The sequence below is a fragment of the Aotus nancymaae genome, unplaced genomic scaffold (genome assembly GCF_030222135.1).
Source record: "Aotus nancymaae isolate 86718 unplaced genomic scaffold, 86718_ANA_hifiasm-v0.15.2.pri h1tg000263l, whole genome shotgun sequence".
Lineage (NCBI taxonomy): Eukaryota > Metazoa > Chordata > Mammalia > Primates > Aotidae > Aotus > Aotus nancymaae.
The window spans coordinates 517,014-533,267 of NW_026988678.1; the positions used below are offsets into that span (position 1 = coordinate 517,014).

At 52.8% G+C, this 16,254-nt stretch overlaps 1 protein-coding gene across 1 annotated transcript in view; it reads right to left on the reverse strand.

Annotated features, from left to right (window-relative positions):
- Positions 1-16,254, reverse strand: part of ADAP1 (ArfGAP with dual PH domains 1) — a 55,774-nt gene that overhangs the window by 36,400 nt on the left and 3,120 nt on the right. Inside the window, exon 2 of the mRNA XM_021668821.2 lies at positions 505-635. Coding sequence (XP_021524496.1) covers positions 505-635 — 131 coding nt within the window. The remainder of the gene's footprint in view (positions 1-504; positions 636-16,254) is intronic.

The window sequence follows — 16,254 nt, forward strand, 5'->3', positions numbered from 1 at the left end:
CCGGTCATCCAGCCGTAAGCAGCAGCAGGCCGGGGTACACAGGGAGTACCGGGAAATGCGACTCGGGGTCGGGGTGGGGCCAAATGGGTCTGGGGCGATGCATTCTGTTTTTAGAGACAGGGTCTTACTCTGTCCAGGTGTGGGGATTTGAGGAGAGCACTCAGGAGCTCCAGGGCATGGGAATCAGCTGCCGCCTTCACTCCCAGGCCCACGACACACACCTGGAGCTACCCACAGAGGGGTGGACCCAGCACGGGGTGGGAGGAGCAGCACACAGGAGGAGCCGTGGGAGAGGGGTTGGGGTCCGGGTCCTGCAGCTGCCCTGGCTTCCGCAGCCTCGGGGCCAGCCAGCCGGGCCCCTTAGAGCAGCTCAAGGCCCCAGGGAGCCAGAGCCAGACCACCTGGTGCCTGTGGCTCAAAAGGCCAGAGCTGGGGCCACACAGAGTGTGGTGCAAGACTTCGTTGGGGGGCCTCCCTTCCACCCTCCCCCCGCCCCCACCATACCTCCACTTGGGCCTCGTCCCAGGCATCCAGGCGGATGGACTTGACCTTGCTGACTTGGGGGATGTTCCGGTGGATTCCCGAGCAGCTCAGGCAGATGAACACTCCCAGGGTGTAGGAGGCCCAGTCAGGATCTGCAAGGAAAAGCCAGGCGTTCACAGAGGCTCAGCCCAGGAACCCCGGAGGGAGGGTGGGCAGAGCCTGGGGTCAGGGTCAGGAGCCCCCGGCATGCCATGGGAGGCTTTAGAGGAGACCCCCGGGTACAGCTGGCTCCGTGCAGACACCTAAACCCATCATCACCTGAACCCCACCCCCGCCCGGTTGCAGGCAGAGCTCTCCCAAAACACCCCGTGACATCTGAGGAAGCCGCTCTGCACAGGCTCTGCACGGGGTGCTGGGAACCTCCAGCAGACGCTGGCCCAACAGGAGCCCATGCCCCCGGGCTGGAGGGCGCACGTGCTTTCCCGGTGTCTGCTGCCCTGGGAGACATCTGTGGGCCTGAATCCTCCTGGGTGACAAAGCCAAGATGGGAAAACTCAAATAGGATCTGAGTGCAGGGGAGGCCTCCATCCAATGCGGTGCCTGTCCCCGAAGGGCGGACCGTAGCCGCAGAAGCACTCAAGATGCACCACGCATTGGTATAGCGCCTGGCCAGCACTAACTTGGCAGGTGTGACAAAGGCCCTGTGGCTTCACCCTGCCACAGATTCGGCCTGTTTAGGGATTCCACATCTCCATGTCTAGTTTGCCTTAAAAGGGTCAATAAAGCTGGGCACTGTGGCTCACACCTGTAATCCCAGTGCTTTGGGAGGCCGAGGCGGACAGATCATGAGGTCAGGAGTTCCAGATCAACCTGACCAACATGGTGAAACCCCATCTCTATTAAAAATACAAAAATTAGCCAGACACGGTTGTGCGTGCCTGTAATCCCAGCTACTCAGGAGGCTGAGGCAGAAGAATCTCTTCAACCCGGGAGGCAGAGGTTGCAGTGAGCCGAGATTGCACCATTGCACTCCAGCCTGGGCAACAGAGTGAGACTCTGTCTCTCACACACAAAAAGGTTCAACAAGGCTGGGCATTGTGGCTCATACCTGTAATCTCAGCGCTTTGGGAGGCTGAGGCAGCAGAATCTTTTTTTTTTTTTTTTAGACAGAGTCTCTGTCACCCAGGCTGGAGTGCAATGGCACAATCTCGGCTCCTGTAACCTCTGCCTCTTGGATTCAAGTGATTCTCCTGCTACAGCCTCCTGAGTAGTGAGGCACGTACCACCACGCATGGCTAATTTTTTTGTATTTTTAGTAGAGATGGAGTTTCACTATGTTGGCCAGGCAGGCTGCCTCGGCCTCCCAAAGTGCTGGGATTATAGGCATGAGCCACCATGCGGGGTATGGGTGCCACAGCGCAGTCTGCTTCTGCACATGTAAAACATCTCATTCTGAAATGGCAAAGTGAGCCATAGGGAAGGTCCAGCTGGGCTGCGGTGTGACTCTCCTGTTTTCTCCCTGCTCCAAACGACCCATCACATCAACTAAGTCAAGGGGTAGGATGGCTGAAGGGAGCCCTAGAGAGAACAGTCTCTCTGGGGGAGATGCGTCATCTCCGAAAGGCTTTTATTTTTAAGTGCAGGCTCTCCTGGGTGAGGCTGATGGTAATCGAGGCACTACCCGACAGGCAGGTGCCACTGCGGAGCCTGTCTGGGGAATCATGAGTGGAGAGGACCCCGCCCTCTAGGCCTGGCCGAGGATAGCCCCCCTCCCCATGCTGCTTGGGGCCCACCCTTGGCTGGTGGGGGGACTCCAGTGCAGGGAGATGGAGGCCCAGTGGGGCTGGGCCTGGGCCCTGAGTCACTGCCAGGAGGAGAGGCGCCCAAGCCAGCCCTGCTGGAGCTCATGTTGTACATGAGAACCAACACGCGGGGCCTCTGGGATTTGGGGGTTGACTGTCACAGCCGTTAATGGAGAGACAGACTCCCTGATTAACGAAGTCTGTCTCTCCATTAACGTGGGCTGCCTGAGGACCCAAGACCCAGCATCCCCAGATCTGACACGGAGCTCAGTTCAGAGCAGGTCTCCACAGGAGTCGTGAATGAAGGAGCCACCAACAGCCCTACTTCAACAGAGCCACTGTGTCCAAGAGACACCACAGGCTTTCTCCTCACCCCTCAGCCAATCGGCAAGCATTTGCCACGTGACCCGTCACCGGCACCAGGAGTGTTGCCTGTGCTTAGAGCAGCTATTGGGAGAAAGAACAGAGTTACAGGATAGCCGTTGTCTGCTTTTGGGTTTGTGGATTTTTTTTTTTTTTTTTTGAGATAGGGTCTTGCTCTGTTGCCCAAGGTGGAGTTTAGTGGTGCGATCACAGCCTTCAACTGTTAGAGTTGCAGCCTCCAACTCCTGGGTTCCAGCGATCCTCCTGCCTCAGCCTCCCAAGTAGCTGAGACCACAGGCGTGCACCACCATACCCAGCTAATTTTAAAAACTTTTGGTAGAGATGAAGTCTCTCTGTGTTGCCCAGGCTGGGCTTGAATTCCTGGGCTCAAGTGATCCTCCTGTCTTGGCCTCCCAAAGTGTTGGGATTACAGAGGTGTGGTGCTGTGTCTGGCCGGCAAAGTATTTAGTTACACAAGCCTGTGGAGAACAGGTGGGGAAGAACTGCACTGGAATCCCAGAAGAGAGAGTCTTGGCTCCTCCCCCTAGACCCCGTCTTCTCCCCGTCTTCTCCCAAAGCCTTCATGAAGGCTGCCCACAAATGCTTAGTGCATGGCTATGCACAGAGCGCCCAGCAGGCAGGCCAGTCCCGGATTTCAGTCCTTATCTGTGAGATGGAACAGCACAAGCCACTTAGAGGGGTACGGGCAGCATGAGCCCAGCTGGGAACATCGCCACTCGGGGTGCTGTGGGGATCTCTCTTCTCGCCACATGGCAGTGTTGCTGGGTTCTGCTCTGACAGTGTGGACCACGGACTCAGGCTTCCTGTCTCATGGCCTTTATCTCATGGCCTGTCTGGAAGTCCTGAGGGTGGCTGAGCAAAGGCCACCAACAGCTCCCGCCAGCCCAGGGTCAGAATGCCTGTGCCCACCTCCATCCTCACTCAGGCGCTCCGGACGGGCTGTCCCTCTCCTGGCCTGGAAGGAGGCCTGTTCACTGATCCCGTAGTGGGAGCTGGACTCGATGGGTGTGGGCCGGCTGCCTGTTGTTGTAAATAAGGTTTCACTGGAACACAGCCATGCCCGTTTGTTTATAGATCATCTGCAGCTGCTTTTGTTAGCAGTCGTTGAGTTGTTGAGTAGCTGTGATGGAGACTCTATGGCCCTAAAATATTTACTTTTTTTTTTTTTTTTTGAGATGGACTTTCACTCTGTCACCCAGGCTAGAGTGCAATGTCTTGATCTCGGCTCACCGCAACCTCCGCCTCCTGGGTTCAAGCAATTCTCCTGCCTCAGCCTCCCAAATAGCTGGGATTACAGGCATGCACCACCACGCCCAGCTAGTTTTGTATTTTTAGTAGAGATGGGGTTTCTCCATGTTGATCAGGATGTTCTCAAACTTCCGATCTCAGGTCATTCCCCTGCCTTGGCCTCCCAAAGTGCTAGATTACAGGTCTGAGCCACTGCGCCTGACCCTACCATCTGTCTTTTTAAGAAAAAGTTTGCTGGCTGGGCATGGTGGCTCACACCTGTCATCCCAGCACTTTGGGAGATGGAGGTGGGCGGATCACAAGGTCAGGAGTTCAAGACCAGCCTGACCAACATGGAGAAACCCTGTCTCTACCAAAAATACAAAAATTAGCTGGGCATGGTGGGGGGCATCTGTAATCCCAGCTACTCAGGAGGCTGACTCAGGAGAATTGTTTGAACCCAGGAGATGGAGATTGCTGTGAGCTGAGATTATGCCACTACACTCCAGCCTGGGCGACAGAGTGAGACTTTCTCTCAAAAAAAGAAAAAGTTTGCCAACCTCTGCTTAGAGGGAAAAACGGTTGTGACACAGATGAGTGAGCCCAAGAAGCGCTTGTAAGTAGGACTGAGAGCTTACGGCCATTACTAATACCGCCTATCTTTGACAAACCAGATACCAGTGAGGCTAGGGAGTGGTTACAACCTGTCCTGACCTCTTGCAACTGGCACAAGGCTCCCCTGGTGTAAAATTGGAGGCCGATGCAAACCTGTCACATCCTCCTAGTATTTGTTTGTGAGAATATACATGCGTGCGTGCATACCCACAAACACAATATAAACAGCCTATACCTGAGGATGGCTCAGGGAGTTTCACATGAAGAAACAGAGACACCAGCCAGGTGCAGGGGCTCACACCTGTAATCCCAGCACTTTGGGGAGGTCAAGGCAGGAGGATCACTTGAGCCCAGGAGTTTGAGACCAGCCTGGGCAACATGGTGAAACCCCGCCTCTACAAAAAAATGGCCAGGCATGGCGGCTTATGCCTGTAGTCCCAGATACTCAGGAGGCTGAGGTGGGAGGATGGCTTGGACCCAGGAGGTGGAGGTTGCAGTGAGCTGAGATTGAGCCACTACACTCCAGCCTGGGGGTCACAGACCCTGTCTCGTACACACACAAAAAATATGGAGACCTTTTACAGAAGAATCAACAGACGAGAGCCAGTTAAATCAAGTGTGTTGGGGACAGAGGCAACACAAGGTTGTCACTGGAAGGGCAGGACATCGGTTCCATTTTTAAAAAGGTTTTGTGCTGTTACACCCTTACTAGGATGACTAAAATTTAAAAGATAGATGCTACCAAGTGTTGATGAGGATACAGAGCACTGGAACTCTCATCCACTGCCGGTAGAAGTACAAATTAGTCTAACCCACTCTGAAAACAGCTTGGCACTTTCCTACATAGTTAAAGATATTTCTCCCATGTGACACAGCCACTCTACTCCTAGGAATTTACCCAAGGGAAATCAAAATGTAGGTCCATAAAAAGATGTATAGCCAACAATACATCCAATAATACATAAAAGGGCACACCCAACAATATATAAAAAGAGTTATACACCATGATCGACAGGGGTTTATAACAGTAATGCAAGGTTGGTTTAACATTTGACCATCAATCAATGTCATTCACCATATTTACAGATTAAAAAAGAAAAAACATACAGTCATTTCAATAGCTGCAAAAAATGTTGACAAAATGTAACATCCTGACAAAACTCCCAGAAAACTAAGAATAGAGGGGAAATTCCCCAACTTCATATACAGCATCTATGAAACATGTATAGGAAATGTCATACTCAAGGGAGAAAAACTGACTGCTTTCCCCCAAGATCAAGAAAAAGACAAGAATGTCTATTCTAACCACTCCTAGTCAACACTGAGCTAGAGAGTCTAGTCAGTGCAATAAGGCAATATAAAGAACTAAGAAGCATCTAGATTGGAAAGAAAGAGCTAAAATTATCTTCATTAATAGACAACATAATCATCTATGTAGAAATTACAACAGACTTTTAATTAAAAAACTACGAGAACAAGTTTACCAAGGTTGCAGGATACAAGATAAATATACAAAAATCAATTGTATTTCTATATACTAGCAACAAGCAGTCAGAAATTGAACATTTTAAATAATAGCATAAAATGTATGAAAGAGGGATAAACATGACACTAGATATGAAACATAGGACACTGAAAACTACAAAATATTGCTCAGAGAAATTAGAGAAGACCTGTAGATTTGGAAAGAGATAACATTTTCATGGGTTAGAAGACTCAACATTAATAACGCAACACATAAATTCTCTCTAAATTATAGAGTCAATGCAATACCAATCAGAATTTCAATAGGATTTTAAAAATGAACAAGCTGATTCTAAAATTCATATGTAAATGCAAAGAACCTAGAATAGCCAAAACAACTTAGAAAAAAAGACAAGGAGGGAGAACTAACACTACTTGTTTTCAGAACTCATTATAAAATTACAGTTATCAAGACAGTGTGGTGGTATTGGCACAAAAACAGATGAACAGATCAATGGAACGGAATTGGGAATCTAGAAATAAACCCACACATATGCAGACAACTAATTATTGGCAAAGATATAAAGCCAGTTCAGGAAAGAGCGAACAATCTTTCCTACCAACAGTGCTGGAACAATCAGGTATCATGCACAACATAGCAAACAACCCATACCTCTCACCGTCTCCAAAAATTAACCCAAATGCATCATGGTGCTAAAGGTAAAACCTAAAACCATAAAATTTCTAAAAGAAAACAGGAGAAAAGTCTCTGTAACTTTGGGTTAGGCAAAGATTTATTTTGGATACAACACCAAAGGCAGAATCCACTGAGTAAGAGAGGCGGGGAAAGAGACAGAGAAAGAGAAATTGGCTTCATCAGAATTCTTTTTTTTTTTTTTTTAATTGAGACAGGGTCTTGCTCTGTTGCCCGGGCTTGAGTGCAGTGGGGCAATCATGGCTCATTGCAGCCTCAACCTCCTGGGCTCAAGTGATCCTCCCGCCTCAGCCTCCTGAGTAGCTGGGACTACAGGTGCATGCCACCACACTCAGCTAATTTTTAAAATTTCTTTGTAGAAACAAGGTATTGCTATATTGCCCAAGCTGGTCTCTAACTCCTGGGCTCAAGCAATCTCAGCCTCCCAAAGTGCTGGGATTACAGGCATGAGCCACTTCACCTAAGCAAGGCCCTGTTTTGTTTATTTTTCTTTATTATTTTTTCTTTTTTTCTTTTTCAGGCCCATACTGGCTGATATTTTTCTTTAACAATTTTTTTTTGAGACAGGGTCTTGCTCTGTCACCCAGGCTGGAGTGCAGTGGCATGATCTAGGCTCACTGCAACCTCCGCCTCCCAGGTTCAAGCGATTCTCCTGCCTCAGCCTCCCAAGTAGCTGGGATTACAGGTGCCCAACACACCCAGCTAATTTTTGTATTTTTAGTAGAGACGGATTTCACCATCTTGGCCAGGCTGGTCTCAAACTCCTGACCTCAGGTAATCTGCCTGCCTCGGCCTCCCAGAGTGCTGGGATTACAGGGGTGAGCCACCTCGCCCGGCCTATTTTTAACTTTTTTTTTTTTTTTTTTTAAAGACGTTGTTTCACTGTTCTTGGCCAGGCTGGAGTGCAATGGCACAATCTCGGCTCACTGCAACCTTGGCCTATTTTTAACAATATTTAATCTTTAATCTTTGTGGGTATATAGTAGATGTATATATTTATGGGGTCCATGAGACATTTTGCTACAGGTATGCCAAGTGAAATAATCACATCAGGGCAAACAGGGTACCCACCACCTCTAGCATGTATCACTTATTTGTGTTACAAACAATCCAATTATACTCTTTTAGTCATTTTTAAAAGTACAACAAATTGTTGACAATCGTCACCCTGTTGAGCTATCAAATACTAGATCTTCTTCTATTTTTTGTATTCATTAACCATCCCCACGCTCCCCACCCCTGAGACCCTGTTTTAAAGAAAGATTCAGACCCTGGGAGGGAAGAGCCCAGCGGGGTGACTGGGCAATGTTTTAAGGCGTGGGGCTCTGGGAGAGTGACCTCCCCGCAAGCCCTTGAAGGCAGTGAAATAGAAGGCAGCCTCCCGGTTTGACTGTGCCGAGGCTCTGCAGGGTGGGTTCGTGTGTGTGTGTGTGTGTGTGTGTGTGTGTGTGTGTGTGTGGCGCGGGGGGAGCTAGAGCTCCCCAACTTCCAGCAAGGACAAAGGTTGGTTGGTTCCCAAAGCAGAAGGGACAGGCCGACCCTGCCATCTTGCAAGTGGCCGAGCCTGGGCTGGGCAGGCCTCCTTCTCAGGCTGCTGGGCATGACCAGGCCTGCCTGCATCTACAAATGCCCAAAGCCCTTTTCAGAGCGGAAAAGGGGCAGGGCATGCATAGGCACACAGGAGCCGCCCGCCCCCAGGGACCCTCCAGGGTAGAAGGGGAGCTGGCTGGATGCAACAGTCCCAGGGCCCCCACAGGCTCAGGCAGGAGGGCCTCTCCCTAAGCCTGGACTACATTCTGGCTGCCCTCCACTCAGGGCAAAAGGCTGTAGGACATGCCCTGCCTCTGACCACTCTGGGCTCCCAGGCCTGTGGAATTTTCTCCCAAATTGCCTGGAGTCGGCATCCATGGCCTGTGTTCTTCCCAGGACAGGCCACAAGGCCAGCAGGTGCACACTGGGCCCAAGGGTGGCCACAGCACAGCTGATGTAGTGGTGGAGATGGGGGTCCCAAGGAGACGGGGAGGTGGGGAGGGGGCAGGCCCGAGGCTCCAGCCCCTACAAACATCCAGGCTGCCAGCACTGTCTCCAGGAGCTGCCTCCTTCTCTGAGACTCTGCCCACAGCCACCAGGCTCTTCCCCTCCCTCCTCCCAGCCCCACTCTGCCCTGCCTGCTCTCAGGCAGCCCAAGGTGACTCAGCCACTCACCATTTCCGGAGCTGGTCTGGGGCACCTGGGCAGGTAAGCCACATCCTTGGGTTGAGCCAAGTGGGGCAGGTGTGTCCCCCAAGCCAAGGCCAGGCTGGGGCGTGGGCGGGGGGAAGGGCAGCAGCCAAGCCTGTCCATGGGGCCCTGGCTCCAGAGACCTTTGCCCTCCCAAGGCTGACGCACAGCAGAGATCTCGGTGCGATAGAGGCTGGGTCCGCCGCTGGCTCTGGCCAGGCACACAAGGGGCAGCCAAGGTGGGAGGGCACCCTTGGGGGAGGGGATCCGGTGCCCATCGCCCTTCACATCTACATGAGGTGGGGCACACACGACTGTCCCCCAGGCACACAGCCCCACCGAGACCTAGGCCCCTCCCCAACCCCACCTTCATGTTTTCCACACATTGTCTCCCAGTTACCCACGTCCCCTCCCGGGATCCGGGCAAGGCAGTGACTGCTGGGGCTCCTGGGTGGGCTGGCAGCTCACTCTTCTGCCTAGCCCCCTCACACCCAGGGGCAGCCCTGGTCCCATTCCACTGAGAGGATGGGGCCTCCCAGGACCCAGATCCACTGGCCCTCATCTGGTTCAGGGGCACATGCCCCTCTCCTGGTTCCCTCCCAGCAGCACCCGACACAGTTCACATTTCAGAATCCTCCCAGGACCCCCTCCAGCCCTGCCCCGCCCCCTGCCCCCTGCCCCCTGCCCTCTCTCCCTCCTGCTGCTCCACCTCTGCCTCGGGAAGGGTGAAGGCCCCATCCCCAGTCCTGGACCCGCCCTGACCCAGAGCCCACTCCCCTGGGCCCCCAGCCCACACCCCTCTTCGGGGCCCTCGTGCAGGGCCACCTCCTCTGCAGCCCATCTGGTCTCTTGGCTGTAAAACCCTATTTTTGGAACTCGATAGAGGTGGTGGTTGAACAGCATGGTGAATGTTCTAAATGCCTCTGCATTTTCATTTTGAAATGATTAACTTGAGGCTGGGCGGGGTGGCTCCCGCCTGCAATCGCAGCACCTTGAGAGGCCGAGGTGCAGCCCAGGAGTTGGAGACCAGCCTGGGCAACATAGTGAGACCCCGAGACTCCATCCTTATGAAAAAAATTTTATAAAAGGTTAACTTTTTCATATGAATTCCACCTCGATTTGGAATTTGGTCTTTTCGTTTTTTGGTTTTTTGAGGTAAGAGTTTCACTCTGTCACTTGGGCTGGAGTGCAGTGGTGTGATCATAGTTCACTGCAGGCTTGACCTCCTGGGCTCAGGTAATCCTCCCACCTCAGCCTCCTGAGTAGCTGGGACCACAAGTGTGAACCACCACATCTGGCTAATTTTCTTGTATTTTTTTTTTTTTTTTTTTAGAGATGGGGGTCTTGCCATGTTGGCCAGGCTGGTCTCGAATTCCTGAGCTCAAGTGATCCTCCCACCTCAGCCTCCCAAAGTGCTGGGATCACAGGTGTGAACCACTGTGCCTGACCTTGAGGTTTTTTTTTTTTGAGATGGAGTTTTGCTCTTGTTGCCCAGGCTGGAGTGCAATGGCGCTATCTTGGCTCACTACAACCTCCACCTCCCAGGTTCAAGCAATTCTCGTGCCTCAGCCTCCTGAGGAGCTGGGATTACAGGCATGTGCCATCACACCCTACTAATTACGTGTTTTTAGTAGAGACAGTGTTTCGCCATGCTGGCCAGGCTGGTCTCAACTCCTGACCTCAGGTGATCGGCCCACCTTGGCCTCCAAAAGTGCTGGGATTAGAGGAGAGAGAGACATTCACACACTGACGACCTGTCTCTACCTTGGGCCTCTTCTGTCCTCTGCCCTTAGGAGGCCACCGAGGCTTCTCACAGAGCCTCACATCACAGGCTCATCTTCCTGGCTGCTCCTCCCACGTCCCCCATCTCAGCAAGTGAGGTGCTGGCTAAAGGCCTGGGTGTTCTCATTTCTTCTCTGTCCACCACACCCCGACATCCTGCTCATCCGATCCAGGCTTTGACCCTCCCCACACTGACTTCCCGGCCCCAGACGGAGCCACTGCCACCCAGCCTCAGTCACTGTGCAGTGTCCCACACACCTCCTGCTCCTGTGCTGGGCCCACCAGACCCGGGTCCTGTGGTGCGTCATAGGCTGGGACACTTTGGGAGGCCGAGGTGGGTGGATCACTTGAGGTCAGGAGTTCAGCATCCGTGAACCTGGGGACGTTAGGCTGAGTGAAATCAGCCAGTCACAAAAGGATGAATACCACACGGTTTCACTCCCATGAGGTCCCTGGAGTCATCAGATTCATAGAGACAGAAAGTAGAGGCTGGGCACGGTGGCTCATGACTGTCATCCCAGCCCTTTGGGAGGCTGAGGCGGGAGGATCACCTGAGGTCAGGAGTTCGAGACCAGCCTGTGAACAGAACATGCTCTGCAGAAGGCGCTCCATGGTGGCCAAGGTTCAGCTGCCTTCCCTCCGGTCTGTGGCTTGGCCTCAGCCTCCAGGAGGAAAACCACAGCAATTGGACATGGTCGCTTCTGTGGCCTTCCCCTGTACGCCAGGCCCAGGTCCCACCACAGGACTCTGCCCTGGTCTCAGTGGAAACTCCTCCAATGAATGCATCTCCAGGTGTCGCCACCCCCTCTGGCCTATCACCCCCTGGCCAAGCTGTCACCACTGCCACCTGGAGAGTGACTTGGGGTCAGTTTGATACTCCCTCACCCACCACCCAGCCCACAGGCGCCCAGTCCTCCTTCCTGAAAACGCGTTCATGTGGCATCCATGATTCTACATGGATTCTACATCCTTTTTTTTCTTAAGACGGAGTCTCGCTCTGTCACCCAGGCTGGAGTGCAATGGCGCAGTCTCCACTCACTGCAACCTCCACCTGCCAGGTTCCAGCAATTCTCCTGCCTCAACCTCCCGAGTAGCTGGGATTACAGGCACACACCATCACGCCCGGCTAATTTTTACATTTTTATTAGAGACGGGGTTTTATCGTGTTGGTCAGGCTGGTCTCAAAGTCCTGGCCTCAAGTGATACATCTGACTTGGCCTCCCAAAGTGCTGGGATTACAGGTGTGAGCCACCGTGCCCGGCCAAAGATTCTAAGTTCTTTGGGGTCTCCCCTGACTGCCCTGGCTGTTCCTCTGCCATCTCGTTTGCCAGGTCTGGCCACTGGGAGTGCCAGGGCCAGCACCCACCCCTGTCCTTCTCCCACCTGCCTTCCCAGAAGCCTCTACCTCTGCAGCACGAGAGAGCTCAGAACACAGAGCAGTGTCCCCAGCAGGCTTTCCAAAGCCGATTTGCCAGCATACCAAGGCAGCCCTTGCCCAGCGCAGGCCTCTTCCCGGCTGTTTCCAGAGCCTTCTGCTGCCTTCTGAGCCTTCTTCCTGTTCCTCAAACAGGCCAGGCCTGGACCCGGAGCCTTTAGACTCAGCGGGTCCCAAGTCCTGGAATGTCCTTCCTCCATAGGTTTGCAGGCCCCACCCCTTTTCACCACCCAGGTCTCAGCTGAAAGGCATCCTTGTCAACCACTCACAGAGCAGAAGCCTACCGCCATCATCCTCACTCACAATTCTTACTCTACCCTCGGCCCTCCCTGTCCCCGAGTGCTATCACCATCTGTCTTTGTCTCCTCTCCAAGGAACGCAGATGCCAAGAGCAAAGGCCTGGTCTGGTCCGGTCTCCCTGAGCCCCGGTGACCGTACAGGGCAAGGCACTCAGTACACGTGCACAGAGCCGGAGAAGGCGCCTTGCCCGCTACAGCCCAGAGGAGAGCAATGCTGGGGCTCAGCCCTCGTGGGCCTTTTCTGCCTCTCCCAGGCACATAAGAACACACCTCCTGGCCACACAGCCACGTGCCACCGTGGACCCCTCCAAGTTCCTTCCCGTTTCCTCATTCTTTCATTTGCTAAATGGGGCCATGCAGCCACCTGACGGGTGACAGAGGAGAAGATGCCAGGATGTAGCTGCCTGCCAGGTGCTGCCACAAAGTAAGGCTTGGCAAAGGCCTCTGACTCCAGAATGGCAACAGTCTAGGAGCACAGGGCATGGAGGTGGTGGCAGTGCCACACCTAACCTGAGATGCATCTGGAGCTGAGGTCCAACTCGCAGCGCCTGTGCGTCAGGGAAGCTGGCTGCAGTCATGGCCAGCCCAGTGGCTCAAGGAGTCCACAAAGGGGTAACCCTTGCCCGCACCACAGCTTGGGTCCATCTGGGGAGGGGATCCGGTCTAGGCTGGAATTTGGGGAGCCTGGCCAGGGCCTGGGCACCCAAGTGCAGGGCCGAGGGAAAGGTCTCCAACTCCTTCCAGCCCTGAGTGCCAGCTGGTGGCCTGCACCAGCCCTCCACACCCGGCCGCAGGGCAGGCAGGCAGGCGGGCAGGCACTTGGGACCTGATGGCCTGTGGCTTGAGTGCAAAACCAGGTAGGGAAAACCGTCTTTAGCAGTTAACCTCAACCAGCTAAGCGCAGAATCACCATGGGACGCAGCAACTCCAGCCCTGGGCTCATGTAGCAGGGAGATCCCATAAGCACCGAGGCAGGAGCAAAAGGCCTCAGCCTATTTCCATATAAATAATGAAGAAGAAAGTAACTAGAAATATAACTGTAGTAGTTATTAGTTATTCATATGTGATCTTAGTTATTCATAGGTGATCTTAATTCTTTTACTAATGCCTATCAGGTCAGAAGTGTGAACCTGGGGAGACATTGTGAAATGAATGACTCTAAGGCAAGATGCTCTAAGCCCTCTGTCGCACCCACACAAGGGCTGCTGGAGGGCGCCCTGGCTGTGTGGCAGCGCCAGCGCTGTGAAAGCGCCCGCTGTTTAGCCAGCTAGGGAATGAGATGTCCAAAGTGGCCGAGACATCTCCTTCCTGGGGAAGTTTGGAGAAAACTCCGCTTCTCCAAGTTCTAGTGGTAAGGCCTGACGGCTGTCAGATAGACCCACAGACATCTGGGGCCTTAACTGTATCTATGTGATGCTGTGTTTCAGCGGTCACATTCCATGTCCACTCTCATGTCCTGCTTCTGCACCTGGTTCCTTTTTTCTTAGAAAAGATAATCAGTAATAGTAGTATAAATCTTAATGTTTTAGTTCTTTCTTGATAAGTATGGAAAAGGTGCTGATGCATTATGCTCCTTACCTCACTTCGGGTGCCAGAAATTCCTAAGCCCCTGCCTGAATGACACGTGATGTGCTTGACTCTATCACTGCCATGCCCTATCTATCTACCCTGCCCCCAGTCACCAACCACCAAGGCCATGCCCTACCTACCCTGCCCCCAGATATGCAACTCAATAAAAGTGAGAGCGTCTGTCCCGGCATTCGGGGCCACTGCTGTTCTCCTCAATCTGGGTAGCAGCGGACCCCTGGGCCCAAACTCTCTTTTCTCTATCTCTGTGTCCATGTGTCTTTTATTTCTACAATTTTTCATCTCTGCACCAGCCGGGAGGGGCTCACAGAACCCTATAGGGCTGGACCCCACAGGTACAGACCCAAACAACCTGAAGCAAACATGGAAAACCCTGTCTTTACCAACCAAATACAAAAATTAGGCCAGGCACAGTGACTCACACCTGGAATCCCAGCACTTTGGGAGGCCGAGGCAGGTGGAGCACTTGAGGTCAGGAGTTCAGCATCCGTGAACCTGGGGACGTTAGGCTGAGTGAATTTGGCCAGTCACAAAAGGATGAATACTGCACAGTTTCACTCCTACGAGGTCCCTGGAGTCATCAGATTCATAGAGACAGAAAGTAGAGGCTGGGCACGGTGGCTCATGACTGTCGTCCCAGCCCTTTGGGAGGCTGAGGTGGGAGGATCACCTGAAGTCAGGAGTTCGAGATCAGCCTGGTCAAATGGCGAAGCCCTGTCTCTACTAAAAATACTAAAAAAAATACAAAAATTAGCTGGGCATGGTGGAGCATGCCTATAAGCCCAGCTACTTGGGAGGCTGAGGCAGGAGAATTGCCTGAACCCGGGAGGCGGAGGTTGCAGTGCGCTGAGATTGTGCCACTGCACTCCAGCCTGGGCAACAAGAGATTCCAACTCAAAAAAGAAAGAAAGTAGAAGGGTGGGTGCCTCAGACTGAGGAGAGGAGATCTGGAGCCGTTGTGGAAAGGAGACAGAGCTTCAGTTTGGGAAGATAAGGTGGTTCTGGGGATGATGGCAGCAGCGGTGGCTTGGTAAGGTAAACATGCTCAACGACCCTGAACTGTGCACTTAAAATGATGAGAAGTGAAATTATTATTTTAAAAAAAAATCCAACCTAGCTGGGCTGCTGCCCTGGGGAGTGAAGGAAGTCTGCCCAGGTCTCCACTCAGCAGCCTTCTTCTCACCCTCACCCATGCCAGGCCAAATTCCTGAAACTCCTCCCCACCAAGGGAGTTGCTACCAGCAATTTCTGAAACATCACCTCTGCCCTGAAGCCTTCCTGGGTTGAATGAGAAGCCTGAGCTATAAGTCCACCCCGTCGGCCTTGTAAGCATGGGCTCCGATTCCTCTGAGCCTGGAGGACTGGCCCCCAGGGTCACTCGTGCCCAGTTATCCCTGGAGCCGGGGCCACCCTGGAGCCTGGATCTGGCTAGGGGCTCAGGTGTGGAATGAGGGAGCAGCACCTGAGCTACCAGGGCCTTCATGGGATGGTCCAGGCCACAAGGCTTCTTAGGAACTACCAGTTAATACCTGCTCTCCAACCCAGTTAAAGAGCCCAGATACAGGCCAGCCGAGGTGCTCATGCCTGTAATCCCAGCACTTTAGAAGGCTGAGGCAGGAGGACTGCTTGAGGCCAGGAGTTTGAGACCAGCCTGACAAACATGGCAAAACCCTGTCTCTGTCCCAAAAAAATACAAAAATTAGGCTAAGCACGGTGGCTCACAACTGGAATCCCAACACTTTCGGAGGCTGAGGTGGATAGATCACTTAAGGTCAGGAGTTCAAGATCAGCCTGGTCAACGTGCTGAAACCCCATCTCTACTAAAAACACAAAAATTATGGCTGTGTGTGGTGGCTCACATCTGTAATCCTAGCACTTTGGGAGGCCGAGGCAGGAGGATCACCTGAGATCAGGAGTTCGAGACCAGCCTGACCAATACGGTAAAACCCCATCTCTACCAAAAATATAAAAATTATCTGGGGGTTCTAGTGGGTACTGGGAGCAATCCCAGCTCCTTGGGAGGCTGAGGCAGGAGAATCGCTTGAACCCAGGAGGTAGAGGTTGCAGTGAGCCGAGATCACGTCCCTACACTCCAGCCTGGGTGACAAGAACGAAACTCCGTCTCAAAAACAAACAAACAAATAAAAAACACAAAAATTAGCCAGATATGGTGGTGCACATCTGAAATCCCAGCTACTTGGGAGACTGAAGCAGGAGAATTGTTTGAACCAGGAGTTGGAG